At 42.7% G+C, this 19,592-nt stretch overlaps 1 protein-coding gene across 2 annotated transcripts; it reads left to right on the top strand.

Annotated features, from left to right (window-relative positions):
- On the top strand, nucleotides 1-19,232 carry prpf4bb (pre-mRNA processing factor 4Bb). 2 transcript variants are annotated; one of them, XM_056299469.1, is made up of 16 exons: nucleotides 1-68; nucleotides 822-903; nucleotides 2,189-3,327; nucleotides 3,794-3,967; nucleotides 6,084-6,242; nucleotides 6,548-6,629; nucleotides 7,124-7,325; nucleotides 7,995-8,068; nucleotides 10,298-10,388; nucleotides 15,404-15,551; nucleotides 15,658-15,795; nucleotides 16,142-16,295; nucleotides 16,396-16,510; nucleotides 17,177-17,328; nucleotides 17,461-17,547; nucleotides 17,795-19,232. In XM_056299469.1, exons 1-16 carry the CDS (start codon nucleotides 10-12, stop codon nucleotides 17,996-17,998), a joined length of 3,060 nt encoding a protein of 1,019 aa, XP_056155444.1. In that variant the 5' UTR covers nucleotides 1-9; the 3' UTR covers nucleotides 17,999-19,232. The 2 variants fall into 2 exon arrangements, with proteins under 2 accessions (XP_056155444.1, XP_056155443.1); XM_056299468.1 differs by having other exon boundaries at nucleotides 10-68; nucleotides 822-897.
- Nucleotides 19,233-19,592: the final 360 nt, after the last annotated feature.

The raw sequence follows: 19,592 nt of genomic DNA, 5'->3' as shown, positions 1-19,592 counted from the left end.
TTTCGGAAAATGGCCGACGTTGAGATGGATATCGCGTCAAGAAGAATGAATAATGGCAACGAACACGTGTAAAGCATATTTGACCTTCTATTGTAGTTTTTTGTACATATTGTTGTTCTCTGTACAAACTCGAGTATAATCGAGAGCGCGTTTGTGAATTAGCATCGCGGAGGCTAACCTCTTAGCACGCTTCATGTTGTTGCCGGGGCTAGCTAGCCAGGTTACCTAACGTTCCTCGGGCAAACTAGCTTAGCCAATGCTAGCTGGCAAACACTTTTCCATCAGGACGATGGGTTAGTGCACAGATGTGTGTATAGGCGATAGTTACGTGTTTTTCACGTCACATGTTTGGTTCACATCACATGTTACCACGCAGCCTTGCCATGCATCAAACAGCTGTGGTAACGTTTTGGGGTTAGCGCAATTAAGCTAGCAAGTAAACGGTTTAAGCTAGCTCGCTGAAGTTCGCTAACTAATATGAGTAAGTCCTAGCTAATCGCCTTGGCGGTCAATTTAGAGTGAGCTAGCAACACAGCTAGCCGAGTAACAGTTGCCCAGTGTTGCCTCGTTGTAGGCTGTTAGCCACTAAAATCAACCATTTATTCCTAGCCTCAATTTGTATCACACTAGCTGCTCTCTGTTTAACTTCCTACATGTAAGTCTCTTTGCAGTATAGTCATTCCAATCTCTTATTTTACGGGGTGCAGGTGTAAAGTTTGTCATCCTTGTTTTGTTGTTAGCGTTGTGCATCTACCAGTGGTTATCTAGAAGAGAAAAGTGACTGCTGTTGATGAGTTATTATATTATCCTCTTATGCACAGGAAGCGAGATTTGGAAAGCCGCGAGAGAAGTGGAAATGAGGAAAGTGGCGATATGTCTGAGGAAGAGGAAGAAGAGGTAAGGGTGGGTATAATATTAACTAAATACGATAATGTTATGGTTTACCTTTCCACGTTTATTAATGGTGTCTAGATAAAATTGGAATTTCGGAGTGATTATGATCATAAGGTACCATCCTTGCAAAATTGACATAAAATGCATCTTCATATTCATACAGGGATTGGCAACATGATCCAGAAAGGACCGGTGTGGGTGCAGGTCTTTGTTCTAACTAAGCAGTTACACACCTGAGTCTTCAAAATCAATGTCCTTAGCAAAGACTATTGGTTGACTAATAGAATCAGGTGTGTAACTGCTTGGTTGGAGCAAAGACCTGCACCCACACCGGCTCGTTCTGGATCATGTTGCCCACCCCTGAACTTATGTGTTTGTACTCAAGAATAGGCAATCAAAAAAATGCTAAGTGGAAATACATTTATAAAAGGGACAACAACATTAATGACATAACTGTCATCAGGCAGCTACAGTCATTTTCAGATTTAAAGAATTACGTGATTGACAACACTGTCCAAACAGTTTTACATAAAGGTTTGAAGATAAAATGTTTGAAGGTCAAGTCAAGTCAGTTTTATTTGTATAGCCCAGTATCACAAATTACAAATTTGCCTCAAGGGGCTTTACAGCAATACAATGTCCTGGCCTTAGGCCCTTGCATTGGGTAAGGAACAACTCCTTAAAAAAAAACAAGGTGTTCATGAGGCCAGGGTTTTAGGTTGACCAAATATGCCAACTTAATTAATTTAAAAATTTGTTTAAAGGTACAATCCCCAATTCAAATTAAATAAAAGGATATCCCCGCTACCAAATTACTAAACACAGGATTGGAACCCCTATCACTCCCAAACTGATTGACAGGTCTTTCAATAACAACAACATCTGAGTTTCTAATGTTTTGAAATGCCGTGAAATGTTTGTTTCCATTGGTAATGTTTGTAAAAATTGAAGTTACGCAGGCCCATATTTTTAGTTATGATTGGTTGAGAAAGACGCAAAATGCTGAACTCTTCCATTATATATATAAATATGCCTCGATTTTATGTGGTCATATAAATTACAGATTGCGCCTTTTAATATTTTTTATAAAGCTACTGAAGAATGATGCACAAAAGTAAAGTAATTGGTCCATTGACAATTTGGCAAGCAGACTAATATTAAAAAAATTTGTGCTCTGAGAGAGATTGTATCTTTTTTGAAAGGTAGAGCTGAAAGAATAATGATCAAAACTGATGTCAAAGTTCATGTCATCTGATATCTGTATTGGCTTTGAAACTGCTGCTTCTTCCACTAGGAGGAGGCAGAAACAAATGGCGAGAAGATAGAAGAAGGGTCCAAACATCACAGCAGTGGCAGCAAACATAAGAGGAAGAAACACAAGCATCGGAGTAAGCACAAAAAACATAAGCATGCCTCTGAGGAGGACAAAGACCGCAAGCGCAAGCATCGACACAAACACAGGAAACGCAAGCGCAAGGAGGGCTCTTCTCCCTCCAACGCTGCTGTCTTTGGCTCCTCTAGCCACAGAAAGACTGAATCGTCTCCCTCCCCTGGAAACCCCAGTTTGGATGATCGGGCCTTGCTAGAGGATTTGGAGAAGCAGCGGGCCATGATCAAAGCTGAACTGGACAGCCAGTTGATGGAGGGCAAGGTGCAATCGGGAATGGGCCTGATCCTTCAGGGTTATAATTCTGGGTCAGAAGAGGATGGAGATGCGAGGGTCAGAAATGGAGAGCAGCGCCAAAAGGGCAGCACAGGTAAACCTGAGTCTCCCCGGGCTGGAAGAAGTGGCAAATCTAGACGGGACTCAACAGAGGCCAGTAAATCCAGCTCCAGGCGTCACAGTCGGAGTAAGTCTAGGGATAGACCATCCAAGGAGTCTAAGCAGGAGAAGACGACCAAAAGCAGCAAAGATGCAGCTGTCAAGGACAAAGGCCGTGGCAGGAGCAAGTCACCAGACAGAAAGCGTTCAGGCAGTACTGATAGGTCCAAAGAGAGAACCAGAAAGTCCAACTCCCCCTCCATCAAGAGAGGCGAGCAGAGAAGTATCCGCACTGACAAACGTTCATCACCACAGCCTGATGTCAGACCAGATAAGGAAAGAGCAAACCGCCGGTCCAGATCACCTGGACGGGAAAGGCCCAGTCGCTTAGATGCTGAGCGAGACAAACGACCAGCTAAATCCCCATCCAAGGACGCTTCATCTGGTAAAGAGAACCGCTCCCCTCATAGACGAGGGATTCACAGCCCCCCTAGGAGACGGAGTGTTTCACCCCGCCACAAAGATACCCGCCAGCCCTCGGCCAGTGCCTCAGACAGGGCTTCAAAGCAGAGCCACTCTCCCTCCAGAACAAGGTCTTCTCCTAGGAGGGGCCGCAGCCGCTCACCAGAAGACAGGAGGAGGGATGCTGACAGGCAGGAGTCACCGCTCAGGTTTGTGGTTAGAGTTGCTTTTTACATGGCAGAACTTTTAACATTTATATCAGGTGTCTGCTAGAATGTGTAAGGGCATAAGGTCTACTTGTAATTGAAAGGAGGCGATAAATAAGTTGGCAGTTGTCTGAGAAGTACAGAGATCAAAATTTAGGTCAGCTTTTGCAGGTGTTGCTGTGTTTCTTGTGTTCAGCTAAACCACTGTGACTAGGTAAATGTTGTGGCTAATTATTTACTAACAGAGTAATTAGATTTGATGTGTGACATTGTCATTTGCAGAGTTGTGAGCATTAGTTTTATTTATCTGGTGTGTAGGAAAATAGGGCATGGTTATAAATTATTCAGATACTCTGTTATCTAGATGAACGCTCAATATATAGAAATAGTGCTCAAGATAAGACTGGGAAGTGCATTTTACTATGACAAATTCAGCCTGTTTATCTCCACTCTGCTAACCTTTCTACAGAAAACGCCTGCGAACAGACATGGGATTAGGCAGGGACAGGTCAAGGGACACCAGTCCAAGGTCATCCTCTCGCCGCAGGATGAGTCGCTCACCTCTAAGACGAAGGTCTCCATCACCACGACGACGCTCCCGCTCATCTCCCCGCAGGCGGAGCAGGTCTCCACTGAGACACAGGTAAAAGCCGCTCATTGAGCTATCTCTAGGTTATGCTGAATGCAGAGACAGTCTTTAGACAACTGAAAGGAGAGGTTTTTGCTGTCCCTACTCTGTCTTGTTATTTTTTCAACTACTATTGTTTCTTGTAAATGCATAGAATTTTTCCTGCCTCTGATCATGTTGTTGCTAGAAAACTTATAGTTCCATTTTGTATATGTGAGGAGCTTTGCTCATATTGCATCTCATCCAACTCTATAATCACAATCACCGGGCTTTCTTTAAAACCGAATTAAAATTCACATTTATTTAGGGCTGCATGATATTGGAAAAAACTCAAATTACGGTATTTTTTTTTTCCTGCGATATGGAAAAAATAAGGAATTTTCACCAGATGACTTGAATAGCTCTATTTGGAAATAATTAATCATTCTAGAATGATTGGGGTGATGCTGTAGGGAAGTACATCTGCATAGGAAATAAAAATAATAATAAAAAAAGTGAATTGTTTCTGTTTAAGAGTATTGTGTAAATATGTGGCCAACCTACCGTGAGAGCTGAAAACTTGTGTGCGCGCCCGGTGCACAACAGGCAGACACGGTGCAACAACGGCACCACTGCGCTCTGAAACCCATTATTTCCAATGGCTTGCGCCGCGCCATGATGGCTTTTTGCTGCATCGAGAGTAAAGCGCGGAGCCAATAGAAATGAGGCACCCAGCCAGGCACAGAAGGCAAAATGGAGGAAAAGATAATACTGTGTGTCAGAATTCCCTGAAATGTACAACACAAGTTTACGCTTATGTAGGGACAAAATGATGAACTTGTTCTGGTAGAAGTTTGAGAAGTCCCACTAGAACTTCTGAAAACTCTGCCTATTTTGCAATGTTCGCCACAACTTCCCTGAATACCTTGTCAGATGTGTGATGAACCCAGCAGCAAACGCAGCTCAAATCACATTGTCTGAAAGGGCCAAGAGAAGGATCAACAGTGGACAAACGCGCATCCTGATATCGGTTGCAAATAAACATTCCAAAATTCACAATATGTAATCTGCACTTCACTGAAATAAATAGAAAATAAAAAAAAACACCTGGTCCATACACTCAAGGACGGCGAATGTTGGTGTCTAAAATGCATTTGAATGAATGGTCAGCTCTGATAACATTCGGCGTGACTTTTGTAAACATCCATGCCCCCGCACGCAGATAATAACAGCAGGAAAAGGGATATTACAACCAGAAGAAGCTAAATGTAAAGCAAAAGGTCTATCTCTAGGGAACCTTTCTATAACACAACAATCTGAGCACTTTTAGTGGATGTACTTTGACGGGTGCACTTGGCCTGGCGGATTACATTGTAGCCTGTTTCGCGGCTGCCAACTAAAGCATTCTCGCTCAATACTGGACCAGTTCCAAAAAATGTCCCTTTTAGTCATTTTAGGCACAAAATTATGGGAACATAGGGCCCACGTTTAAAATACCCAAATTAACCTTTAATTTACCTGATTTATTTTGCTACATTCAGTCATTCTCTTAAAATTTATTCAAAAGTTGGATGGAACAACTAATAACTTCATATTTTGTAGTTGGCAGTAAAATGTGTGAAATTGACTGATATGTTTATGTAAAGTGACTATGAAACAAATGCCACTCATGTATTACCTCTACTACTTGACAGTGTGATTTTTACTTGACACTCAGCTAAAAATCGTAAAGGACAATTAATTTAGTAATAACCCTTTTCAGGTCATGGTAAAGTGAACATAAACTGTGAATATTTTTTGTTTGGTTGACATGTAGAACACCAGAAATTGTTTAGTTACATTTTATGGTGGTGCTTGATAGTAACATTAGTAGGTAACATTTGTAGCTCTGCTTGACTAAGATGACTCTCTTAATTTTTTGCTACCTTGTGTGCTACCCTGAGTTTTTTTTTTTTGTTTCTTTCAGCATTATGAATCGTAAAAAGTCACTATTTCTTATTGCAGCGCTGAAAGGTTCTATTAGCATCTTTGTGATTGTTGAGCTAAGTCATAGTTCTATTAGCATCTTTGTGATTGTTTAAAAGCTAGCTAGCTTTTCAGGCATTACACTCTGGTGTTTTAGTGGTTAAAAAAGAACTGGTATCTCCAAAAGGTCTGGGGAAAGGGATAGATATGGTAGACCCAGACAGTACCGACGCTCAACCTCGCGGGAAAGGGAAAGAAGAAGGAGGCGCAGCAGAGATGAGGACAAGTTCAAGGGCAGCCTGTCAGAAGGGATGAAAGTTGACCAAGAGTCTTCAGAAGGAGAAATGTAAGTAAAAAGGCTGCTGGTTTCTTTTGCCCTCACAGGGCTTATTCATTGTGCACCTTCACATGCAGATCTAAATGAGAACGGTCAAAATAATGGGTCTGCTTTGCTGTGATATGACCACCTACATCACACATTTGTTTGTCAGACCTTTGAAAAATGAGATGTAAATATTCAAGGCACTTGAGGTCTTAAGAAGTTTCCAAAAGGCTCTTTGTGTGTGTGTGTGTGTGTGTGTGTGTGTGTGTGCATGCGTGCGTGCGTGCGTGCGTGCGCGTGCGTGCGTGTGCACGTGCTTGCATTTGCAGGTTAGATGACTTTGATGGTGAGGAGGTGGATGAAGAGGCTCTCATTGAGCAGCGCCGTCAGCAGCGCATGGCCATTGTCCAGGTTGATTTACTCGCTCACAAATTCAATCTGCCTTTTTTTTTTTTTTTTGCTGGGGTGCACTGTGTGGTCTTTTGTGGTGTTGTGGGCCAAACTCAGTGAAACATTGGTGAGGAAAGGTGTCTGCTTCATAAACTCAGTGACCTGCCTGCATTCACACACTCAACACTGTCCGAACTAATTTTTGGATTTTAGTTACGAATGTTGGCTATGACATGGTTAACTTGATTGAACACAGTGTAGCCTGATGTCCTTAATTTATACATTGTGTTAAGAAATTAGTTTATGCAGTAGCTTTTTGTTTGATTAGGCTTTTGAATGAGTGCTTACCCTAGATTATGACAGAGGATTATTTCATCATATCCTGTGCATCTTTAAAAAAATAAATTTCTTATTCACTAAAATCCTACTGTTCTTATTGCCAAAACAACAACAAATACACTACTTAACCCACTCCTTATGTTTTCTATGTCAATATTACTCCCTCATAAATGCAGAAATACAAGGTGGGGAATGAGGATACCAACATGGCATCTGAGCCCAGCAGCCCGCAGAGCAGCACACGCAGCCGGTCACCCTCGCCTGATGACATCCTGGAACGAGTGGCTGCAGATGTCAAGGAATATGAGCGCGAGAACCTCAACACCTTTGAGGCCAATATCAAAGCAAAGCACAACCTCATCGCCCAAGAGAAAGACGGTAATGTCCTGGTCTGGATTCTGTTTGTTGGCATACAAGGCAAACTGAATGAACCACACTTATCCTATCTAGGTGGATAAGTACTAATGTCTTCTCACCAGCTCTAAGAGTGCAGTTGAGTTTTTGCAGGTGGCATCCCAAATGTGTCTTGTCATCAAAATTATATTTATATTATGTTTTAATATTTTCTATTTGTTAAGGAGAAATATTTGTGTGGAGTGATAGGCCTCCACAAATAAGTCTGTAATGCGCATGGGAACATGCCAACAGGAAGCTATAGGGAGGGAAATGAGTAGACTGGTCTGAAAGTTTGTCGTTTCATACTCCAGGAGCCCACTCTCTATTTGGTGTAGGGCACTTAATATGGAAACGAAAAATCCCTGTCCTCTCTAAGGTTAGCAGCTACTGTCTTTCATTGGGCTTGGTTTAATTTGTGTGACGGATACAGAGTTGTGTGGTGACCAAAAGGGCAGGCTTTTTGATTTTGTGTTTTTCTGTCATGTGTTCATTCAGTTGCTGGCTTGTAATCCAAAGCCTGCGTGTCACTCTGCCACCTGAAGCATGTTTTGATCTCTGCAGAGTATGTGAAACAAACACGTTCCATATTTTCTGTTTTACAAAGTGGTAATAACTAGAGACTGATGGTACCGTTTCTCCTCTTTCTTATAGGAGCCAATCCAAAGAAGCCCTCAGCCCCTGACATGTTTACTGAGTCAGATGACATGTTTGCGGCAGACTTTGATGTAAGTGGTGGAAGTAACTATCATCTTTATCCCCAGAACTATTTTGAATTCAAATCAGTTATCCTCTATTGAAAGGACACTCAAATAGTGAAGCCTGGGGGCCTTTTTTCAAATAACAGATTTATTTATTTTATGTTTTAATTACAGAATTATCTGTTTTATAGTTTATTTTCACCACTATCAACTTTTCAGCTTTTTATATTTCATCTTGACTTACTGTATCCCTTCTTGACATTAAAATGCGGGGTCTGATGGTCTGTTACTTTAATGAAAATCATTCAGAAGTAAATAGCGTATTTTGATCCCAGATTATATTCAACAAAAATCTGTTTATGAATCATAATTTTTTCCCCATTGACTATTCAAATACATAATTTTATGCTACTTTCAAACATACATTTCGTAACACTTTTGGAGAGATTTTTCCCCATTCATGAATACAGCATATGTAAAATTTACAGATAGCTGTAGTTCATACATGACATGATAGTGCCTCAGTCTCATTCCCTGATCATGAGGAAGGTCTTATGTCATCAACTACAGCATCTGTAACACTGTTATTTATGAAAGCACCTCTCATTTCTAAGTCGGTCTGTTCCATTTTCCAGACATTTTTAAATATTCTCTTATTTTACTGGTTTACAAATCTCTCACTTCATACAAATCCCTCATGTGAACAAGTCATAGATATATTCATTGTGAATGGTTCACTCACTCCTGTAAAATCATCTTAATATGGTAATTAAATGGCTTTTGTCAACACTATTGTAGTGAATTCGGGGGGCCGCCGGGAGCTGCCGCAGCTGTGCTAACCAGTTGACTAAAGGCTCAGACCCTTTAGCCAAGGGCTAGCGAGTGTAGTCATCTGTGGTCATTACACTTCCCCCCTCCTTTGGAAAGTGCGTCCCGCACTTCAGCATATCAGCTCCCTCACGCCTCTGGGGGCACGTGCTTCCGATGGCCTCACCATCCCACTTCTGACACCAATGTAGCGAATTCAGGGAGGAGCTGGGAATTGCCACAGCCAGGAATTGCTGCAGACAGGACGCACACCGAGGTCACCCGCACCAGGGGCGACTGCACTAACCAGTCGAGGGCTAGTGAGTCTAGTCATTCATGATCGTGACACTATTGTCATTTGTTAATGTGTCGTAAATATTACTAGGTTTTGTCATCGAATTATGATACTTTTACGAAATATTGACTCTGGCTCGCATTGACACTTACACCCAACACGTAAAATTTAGGAAAGGTTTTACATGTTAAGCGGCATGTGTGAATGGGGTTTTAGAGTATTTGAAGCTGCAGTCTGTCACTTTTCTCCATTAATAAGTCTTTATTTTATCCATTTGAAATGTGTTGACGATGTGGTTGTTCTGCTGGACAGACAGTACTACAATAGAGCAGTGTTCCGATATAGTTTGATGTAGGAGTTGGTGAGAAATAGACCTGTTGCAACTGATTTTCTCACAGTACAGATAAGGTGTAGCAGCCATTATTGCCTGTGTGCAGATCAGCTCAGCAGTAAGCAGTTCGCATGTTTGTGAAAATGGGATGCTTGGACCAAAGCTAACACAGGCAGTGTAATGTATGGTATTACAAACCTCATCAAACTAGATTGAAACACTGTTCTATATTAATATTGGTTGTTTGTCCAACAGAAACATCGTTACATCGGCATCACATTTCAGTCTTTGTTCCAGCTGAAATTGTTTCCAAAATGTATGTGTTTGCCACTCCACCAGTGTTCGTGCAACCCAGTCAAAACATTTCAATGCCAGTATTGAAAGACCGTAGTGTGTCCAACCATAATAAAGTTGCCAGTTAGTATTCTGTAACCTGACTCCATGGTTCAGATGGATAAAATAATGATTTATCAGCTTTAAATACTCACTGTATGATTAACTGCAGTCAAGGATGAGTTTATTGCACATTAATTGTTTCCCCCCTCCATTTGCTCTTTGTTAATGCACCTTGTCTTGCACCACAAAAAGCACTGATATTAATTTTTTTTAGTACTTACTTGAAGTGGCTAAGTCTTACCATCCCTAGCTGATATTTTGATGTCCCACCATAAATGATAAGGGTAGGACACATTGCATAGACCATTTTGATTGTCAGCAGAATGTGGTCATCGAAGTAGGCTTCCAGCGGTTGCTCCAGTCTTACAGACTGTCTATAGTTCTATTTGGTTGAGCCACAATTCTTGTTCTTGTGACATTTCTACAGAGTGCAAGGATGAGAGCGGCGGGTGTTGGGAAGGACTTCAAAGAGAACCCCAATCTTCGAGACAACTGGACTGATGCTGAGGGTTACTACAGTGAGTGCTCACATTGCTAACCTTATAGTCTCACTAGACGAGCGTGAGGCCAAGATTCAGGCAAGCCCATAGGGCATTTTTAAAGCTACAGCCCGTTCCCTTTCTTCTCAATCTAGGGATGGTATTTACTTGGTTACATTAGTTTGGTTATGATTCCACATGGCAGAACTTCAAGCAAACCACAATTTGTCAAAAACAGCTGTGCAGTAACAGTTAGTCCTCGTCATTAGTCAGGAAATTGATACAAGTAAGGTCAAAGAAGTTTGAATTAGTTCATCTGGATACAACATTTATTGACTGATACGTTTCATCACTCAACTAATTGACATCTTCAATCTGAACTGACTGCAGGTATCCCCACCCATCATAAACAATACAGCTGCATATCAACCGAAACCAACAACCAGTTTCATATGCAAATATGGGTGCGACCATTAACTAGTTTCAAGGGCCATGTGTACTATTCACAGAGGATTTCGGAATGTTTGCAATCACAGCATTGTAAGATGGCGGCAGATGTACGCTTAGCCGCTGCGCCCCCCCCCCCCCCCCGGTTCAGGGATGGTCGTTCCCTCTTAACATAGATTGCCTCTTTGACTCCCAGTTCAAACCAGCGTTCCTCTCTATCAAGGATGTGCACATCCTGATCCTTGTAAGAGTGGCCACTGGCCTGTAGATGGATGTAGACTGTGGAGTCCTGGCCTGATGTGTTAGCTGTCCTGTGTTGTGCCATTCTCTTGGCCAGCATCTGTTTAGTTTCCCCAGTATATTCCATGGCAATCCTCCTGGCACTTAACCATGTACACTATATTGCTCTGTTTGTGTCAGGAGACCCAATCCTTGTGGTGGACCAACTTGTGGCGCAGCGTGTTTTGGGGTTTGAAAGCAACTGAGACATAGTGTTTGGAAAATACGTGCCTCAGCTTGTATGAAATTACAATTGTATGAAATTCTGTATGAAATTACAAAATGACCCCACCCTTGGCAAAAGAACCCTTAGCAAATAATAAATCAATAAAACCTATAAATAATCAAATAAATTAATAATAAAATGGCTAAAACCCTTAACCAAGTCTGTCTGCTCCTGCCTCACATACAGAGGGCAGTACTATAGGCAGAGGCATGGGTGTGCTATGGGTTCCCCAGTCTCACCTATAGTGGCCAACTTGTATATGGAGGAAGTGGAAAAGAGGGCTCTGATGTCCTATCCAGGGACACCACCTAGCCATTGGTTCAGATTTGTGGACAACACCTGGGTTCGCATCAAAAGGAGCGGGTTGAGGTGGTTTGGGCATCTGATTACAATGCCTCCTGGGCACCTTCCTTTGGAGGTTTTCCGGGCACGTCCAACTGGAAGGAAACCCCGGGGTAGACCCAGAACTCGCTGGAGGGACTACATGTCCAGTCTGGCCTGGGAACACTTTGGGATCCCCCAGGAGTAGCTGGAGGGCGTTGCTGGGAAGAGGGAAGTCTGGAGTGCCCTACTTAGCTTCTTGCCACCGTGAGCTGACTCCGGAGAAGTGGCTGATGATGAGATGAGACCTGGGTTAAAATTTAATCTCGGATACATTAAAACAAATCACATCAAAATCACATGCAAACAAGACAGGACACATTAAATAACATCTATGTTTATACACATATAAACATATATTTTATGTATCTTTTTTCTTTGAATTTTTTTTTTCTCCCCAATTGTACTTGGCCAATTACCCCACTCTTCCGAGCCGTCGTGGTCGCTGCTCCACCCCCTCTGCCGATCTGGGGAGGGCTGTAGACTACCACACATTTCCTGCGATACATGTGGAGTCACCAGCCACCTCTTTTCACCTGACAGTGAAGAGTTTCGCCAGGGGGACGTAGCGTGTGGGAGGATCACGCTTTTCCCCCCAGTTTCCCCTCCCACAGGCGCCCTGACCGACCAGAGGAGGCACTAGTGCAGCGACCAGGAGACATACCCACAACCAGCTTCCCACCCGCAGACACGGCCAATTGTGTCTGTAGGGACACCCGACCAAGCCAGAGGCAACTCGGGATTCGAACTGGGATCCCCATGTTGGTAGCCAACAGAATAGACCACTACGCTACCCGGCCACCCCATGTATCTGTTTTCTGGTTTTTTTTAAATGTTAAATCTCAGGATGTACTGCATTTCACCGACCACATTAACTCTGTGGACAAGCACATCAAGTTCACCAGGGAGAATATGAAAAATGACAGGTTAGCATTCTTAGACTGAAATTGCAATTGGTGATGGAGGACATTTGATTGTTGATGTTTACTGTAAACCAACACATACTGATCAGTACTTAATGTTTGACTCTCATCATCCGCTGGAGCACAAACTAGGAGTCATCAGGACGCTGTACCAGCCGAGCTGACAACGTCTCCACCGACACAGTGGCTGGGGAAGGGGAGAAATCCCACATTAAACAGGCATTGGTTAAGTGTGGTTATCCTAACTGGGCGTTTGTCAAAGTCAGGAAGACGCCCAAACAGTGCACCAGCCGATCGAAGAGAGAAGGACAACAGCTGCCTAAGCGTAAACCAGTACTGATTCCTTATGTGGCGGGAGTGTCGGAAAAGTTGAGACGTATTTTCCAAACACCGTGTCTTAATTGCTTAACCTTCAACCTTATTTGATTTTCTTACCTGGATTACTGAGCATGCATAAAGACAGATACAGGAACGGCCTTTGTTCCTCGGTTAACAAGCATGGAGCCTTACTGCATTTGTGGATCACTGCATTTACTTTGGTACATACACCAACCTGTGGTATCTGGCCAGAATGCTCAATTTGAAGATGGTACAAAACCACGTCTCTCAGACATTGTCTTGCTTCACTTGATTCGAAGACGAGGGCCCTCTGCCTCCAGGCAACTCCACAGGAGAATGCAGACAATGATGAATGCCTGCGGTGATATGCTATGATATACTACTGACATTCAAACACTAACCATGTGTCAGTAGGCTATGACATACTTTTCTTCAGCACTGTGAAGAAAACAAGTTGTATTTGCTTACCTCAACTTTTGTGGGGTTGGATCATGTTCTCACTCCAAACAAATTATTTCAGTTTGGGTGTTGTTGTTTTTTTTTTTTTGTTTTTTTTGGGGGGGGGGGGTAGACATATCAAAACAACCTATTGACAAGGTCTGAATGTACACTGCTCAAGAAAATAAAGGGAACACCTAAAAACACAATGTAGACCTCGATGAATGAAATATTTCAGCTGAAAATCTTTATTTATTAGACAGAGGAATGTGTGTAGAGCAAAATAACCTAAGAATGATCAATGGAAATCAAAATCATTAGCCTGGTCTGGATTCAGAAACATACTCAAAATCAAAGTGGAAAATGAGAACATAGGCTGATCCAACTTCTGTGGAAATTCTTCAAGATGATTCAAAATGAGGCTCAGTAGTGTGTGTGGCCTCCACGTGCCTGTACGCACTCCCTACAACGTCTGGGCATGCTCCTGATGAGACGACGGATGGTCTCCTGAGGGATCTCCTCCCAGACCTGGATCAGGGCATCGGTCAACTCCTGGACAGTCTGTGGTGCGACATCGCGTTGGCGGATGGTACGAGACATGATGTCCCAGAGGTGCTCGATTGGATTCAGGTCTGGGGAACGTGCAGGCCAGTCCATAGCATCAATGCCCTCGACATACAGGAACTGCTGACACACTCTGGCCACATGAGGACGAGCATTGTCATGCATGAGCAGGAACCCAGGGCCCACTGCACCAGCATATGGTCTGACAATGGGTCTGAGGATCTCATCCCGGTACCTAATGGCAGTCATGGTACCTCTGGCTAGCACGTAGAGGTCTGTGCGGCCCTCCAAGGATATGCCTCCCCAGACCATCACTGACCCACCGCCAAACCGGTCATGCTGGAGGATGTTGCAGGCAGCAGAACGTTCTCCACAGCGTCTCCAGACTCTCTCACGTCTGTCACATGTGTTCAGTGTGAACCTGCTCTCATCTGTGAAGAGCACAGGGCGCCAATGGCGAATCTGCCAACCAAGATGTTCTCTGGCAAAGGTCAATCGGGCTGCACGGTGTTGGGCTGCGAGCACAGGCCCCAATTGTGGACGTCGGGCCCTCATACCATCCTCATGCATTCTGTTTCTCACTGTTTGAGCAGAAACCTGCACATTAGTGGCCTGTTGAAGGTCGTTTTGTAGGGCTCCGGCAGTGCTCCTCCTGTTCCTCCTTGCACAAAGGACCAGATAGCGGTCCTGCTGCGGGGTTGTTGTCCTCCTGCGGCCCCCTCCACATCTCCTGGTGTACTGGCCTGTCTCCTGGTACCTCCTCCATGCTCTGGACACTGTGCTGGGAGACACATCAAATCTTCTTGCCACAGCACGCATTGATGTGCCATCCTGGATGAGCTGCACTACCTGAGCAACTTCTGTAGGTTGCAGATACCGCCTCATGCCACCTCTAGTGGTGAGGGCACTAGCAAAATGAAAAACTAACCAAAGATCGGCCAGAAAAGAGGAGGACAGGCAAATGGTCTGTGGCCACCACCTACAAATCCATTCCTTTTATAGAGGTTGTCTTGCAAATTGTCTAATTTCCACCTGGTGGAAATTAGACAATTTACCAACAGGTGAAATTGATTCACAAATCAGTGTTGCTTCCTAACTGGACAGGTTGATATCTCAAAAGTGTGATTGACTTGGAGCTACATTGCATTGCTTATGTGTTCCCTTTATTTTTTTGAGCAGTGTATTAGTCGATTGTCATGTTAGCATGCCCAAACTAACTTAAGCTTTAAATGAACCACTTGTGAAATGCTCTTGGACTGTGCTGGTGAAACATAAATGCCTACTGTAACTTCAAACTTGCATAACATGTTCTTGGGAAATAAAAAAAGGTAATTGTTTGTGTTCATGTGTTTATGTGCAAGGAAACTATCTGAACATTGATGACCAATTTCTCAATCTGTTTTTAGACTTTAGTAGCAAACTGTCCTTTTTCACTTGTTCGTGTTGTTGCTGTACAGGGGTGAACATTGGAGAGACACTGGACAAGCGCTATGACGTGTATGGCTACACAGGCCAAGGAGTGTTCAGCAATGTGATTCGAGCAAGAGACACTGCCAGGGCTGGCCAGGAGGTGGCAGTCAAGATCATCCGAAACAATGAGCTCATGTAAGTCCCTAAAACCAGCCCTCCATAGCTTTATTGATTCTAAAACGTCTCTTAAGAATAGGTTTGATTAGATGTGATTTGATGATGGCACCCTCTTGGTTAATAGGCAGAAGACTGGTCTGAAGGAGCTGGAGTTCCTCAAAAAGCTGAATGATGCTGACCCTGATGATAAATTCCACTGCCTGCGTCTCTTCAGACACTTCTACCACAAGCAGCATCTCTGTCTGGTGTTTGAGCCCCTCAGGTACTGTCAGAAGGGACACTACTAATTTATTAGTATATCTCATGTCTTTTTGAAAAGTGACACTTTCTTTACTCAAATAGCTGTTTGCCTGAAGGGTAAAGCTCTAACTATTTAAGTTATTAGTTGTCTGTAGTCCTTCACTGAAAATGGATATCTTTAGAGGCTTTATTTCAATATATCAATGAGAATCAGTTAACATTCCTACACCATTATGTAGCAACCACCACCAAAAAATGAATATAGTCTTGTCCTTTGTATTTTAAAATGAAACCCTTCATATCATACATCCTAAGGCATTTTGTTAACCATCTCTCTTGCTTAATACCTATTGTGTTCTCACTAATAGCATGAATCTGCGGGAGGTGCTGAAGAAGTACGGTAAAGACGTGGGTCTCCACATCAAGGCTGTGCGCTCCTACAGTCAACAGCTCTTCCTGGCCCTAAAGCTGCTCAAGAGATGCAACATCCTCCATGCTGATATCAAGCCAGACAACATCCTGGTGAGATGGACACACTGACAGTCAGTATAGAATAGATAGCGTTACGTGAAGGCTGGGCAGTTTTGTACTTTTTAATCTTGCAATGTCTTTTCCCTCGAAGGTTAATGAGTCAAAGACCATTCTTAAGCTGTGTGACTTTGGTTCTGCATCACATGTTGCTGACAACGACATCACCCCCTATCTGGTCAGCAGGTTCTATAGAGCTCCAGAAATAAGTAAGTTTGGTTATTAATGCATAATTGTAGGTTTGCAGTTACATGTGTAAAGTTTTCTGGATATGGAACTGGCAACCAGTGCACATTGTAGGTGTGATAGCATCTCTGTATTCTTGTTACCCGCATTTATATATTTTACAAGGCTAATTGCTAAATATTCACACATACCCATTGCAGACAACTTTGTACAAGTTGCCAAGCGTCTGCACATTTGACCATTGATTTAGTGTCAGTATATATTTCAGTGAAGGTTTTTCCTTACGTCTACCTGATGATGAGAATTGTAAGCAAAACATAGTTGCACATCCACCTTATCATTGTGCTGATGTGGAAATCCAATACTGCACATTTTGAACCTTAAAGTGTTCTAAATTGTACATCTGTAAACAACAAATATTTGCTAGCCTGTAAATAAGCCAACGAAGATGTCATATTTTTATTCTGTTATTTTGTCACTGCTGTTTTTGGTTTTAGTGATTAACCTTCAGAATTCGGTAGTTGGTTGCAGTATATCCTGCATTGTATATGCTATTTGATATCCAGTTTGCCTGTACAATGATCCAATTTCTTCATACATGATCATTTATGTTTCATCTGATTGAGTTGAATTAGACTTATTTCATTTCTTGGTAGTGCTCATCACTCAGATGTTTCTTTTTGTCTCAGTCATAGGGAAGCCGTACGACTATGGTATCGACATGTGGTCTGTCGGCTGCACTTTATATGAGCTTTACACTGGCAAGATCCTTTTCCCTGGTTCGTCTAACAACCATATGATCAAACTAGCCATGGATCTGAAGGGCAAGATGCCCAACAAGGTAGTATTGCATCATAGAATTTTGTAAGCCTCTGCCAGTTAGGTTTTTCCATTTCTAGATGCTGTATGAAGTGTTGTTCCATGCAGCGTTGAAGAAGTTAGAGATGATGCAAGACTGTTTTTCTTTTCTCAGATGATCCGCAAAGGCCTGTTCAAAGACCAGCATTTCGATCAGAACTTGAACTTCCTGTACATTGAAGTTGACAAAGTGACAGAAAGGGTTTGTTGCTCTTCTCCCCCCCCCCCCCCCCCGCCGCAGTTTACTTTCGACCTGTTCGGTTGTAAATCTATCCAGTAATAAGGGACACATTTAGAATACCCTTATATTTAACTCTCCATAGTTGGAACACTATTGCAAGTTTTTGTTTTTTTCAGTTGCACAAATTGTAAATCATGATTGTAATAATTCCAGTTGTTCAGTTTGTTTTAAATGTTTTTCATATCCTGTGGTCATGTTCTCCCATCAGGAGAAGGTGACTGTAATGAGCACCATCAACCCCACCAAGGACCTGCTGGCAGACATGGTGGGAGGCCAGCGACTGCCTGAGGATCAGAGGAAGAAGGTGATGCAGCTCAAAGACCTGCTGGATGGAACCCTGATGCTGGACCCAGCAAAACGCATCAGCATCAACCAGGCTCTGCAACACCCCTTTATCCAGGAGAAGATCTGATATACACACACACACACACACACACACACAGAGCAAAGTTTAACCACCAGACCAGCTCTGCCAGGAACTCTGCAGTGAGGCAGCCAACAAATAGACCTCCATTCAGAATGTTATGTTAAAAATAATTCTTCCTCAATGATTTGTCTACAAATACATAATCTTCTTTTATTGTACATAGATCATTGAAATAGTAGCCAATCTTTGAAATATCAGTTTTTTTTTCTTCCCTTCATACCCCCACCCCACCCATACTTGGCCATGCTGTTGAGGACATTTTTTTTTTTATTTAACTGGCATTGAAGTGACTGCTATAATTCCTGTAAATATGTGTATCGCATTGTTAAAATCTCATGAGTCAGCCAGTTTAGTTTTTGGACGTAGTTGGAGAGTTAATGACACTTTTTTTTCCTTTTTCTTTTTTTTAAATGAAATCTGCTCATTGTGGGGCTATGCATGCTTTTGAATGTGCACCCTTTGTGCTCACATTTCTGTGGTGCAGGCCTGTGTAAATGCTCTGTATGTGCATCATCGTCCCACATGTAATGGCGCTAGTCTCTCCCCTTGCCCGCAATTTCCAGGTATCAGGCTGAACTGAAGGAAAAGATTTTATATATATATACACATATACACACACACACACGCACACACACACACACACACACACACACACACACACACTGGTTTCCCCATACAATAGAATTTCTCCATTTCAAATGTTTTCATGTCATCTGTTGGTTCACAGCTCTGAGCTTTTTCTCTGTCTCTCTCACTCTCCCTCCAAGTACTGTGGCTCGGTCCTGGCTCTTAAGGCTCTCAGATTTAAGTGCCTCCTGTATGAGCCTAGTTTGTTAAACACCAAGCAATGTTGGCCTGTTAAAGCCACACTTGTAACAGCTGTTCCCCACGTTGTATATATTCCATCATTTATCATATGTCATGTTTGAATTTTTTTTTCTTTTCCACCCATTCAATGGTTAAAAAAAACTTGTGATTTCAATAAATAGTTGTAAAACAAAGCTGGTGAAAGAGCACCTTCAGTGTAACACAACTTTTAGTATTAAAATATTTCATATTCTATATCAAAATCCTGTTTTCTTTTTACCCCTCATATATCCACATGACGGAGGTGATTATGTGTCGGTGGTTTTGTCACACATCTTGGATACGCTGTGGAGAGTTTCAGATAGGGGGTGAGACGGTGGTTGAATCTGTGACTTACAGGTTTCACAACTGAATGTCAACTATGCAAAAACCGGCCTGTGACAGACCCCGGGGGATGATTTCCTTGTACTCTGATGACAGTGTCATCTGAAGTCAGCAAGGGAGTGTGGCTGAGAAAGGTGGAGAGGGCTTGCTGGAGTGATGGGGATATTCCTTTGAAGAAACTGCTCTTGACAAGGACGTGCAGCCTCAGAGCATCAAAGGCAAGGAAGGCCCAGCTCATGACCAGTTGGAACAATTTGTGGCTCTCGCTGAAGCGAAACTCCTTAAACTGTGCTCTTCATTTCCACCGTGCAACTGCACTTGTGTCGAGACTCCAAAAAAAAAAAGCCATAATAGAGACTCACTCAAAGTATTCCCATTTTCTCTGTCT

The sequence above is a fragment of the Lampris incognitus genome, chromosome 19 (assembly GCF_029633865.1).
Source record: "Lampris incognitus isolate fLamInc1 chromosome 19, fLamInc1.hap2, whole genome shotgun sequence".
In the NCBI taxonomy this organism is placed as follows: domain Eukaryota; kingdom Metazoa; phylum Chordata; class Actinopteri; order Lampriformes; family Lampridae; genus Lampris; species Lampris incognitus.
The sequence above is the reverse complement of the archived record's forward strand: the minus strand, read 5'-3'. Positions and strand labels throughout refer to the sequence as shown.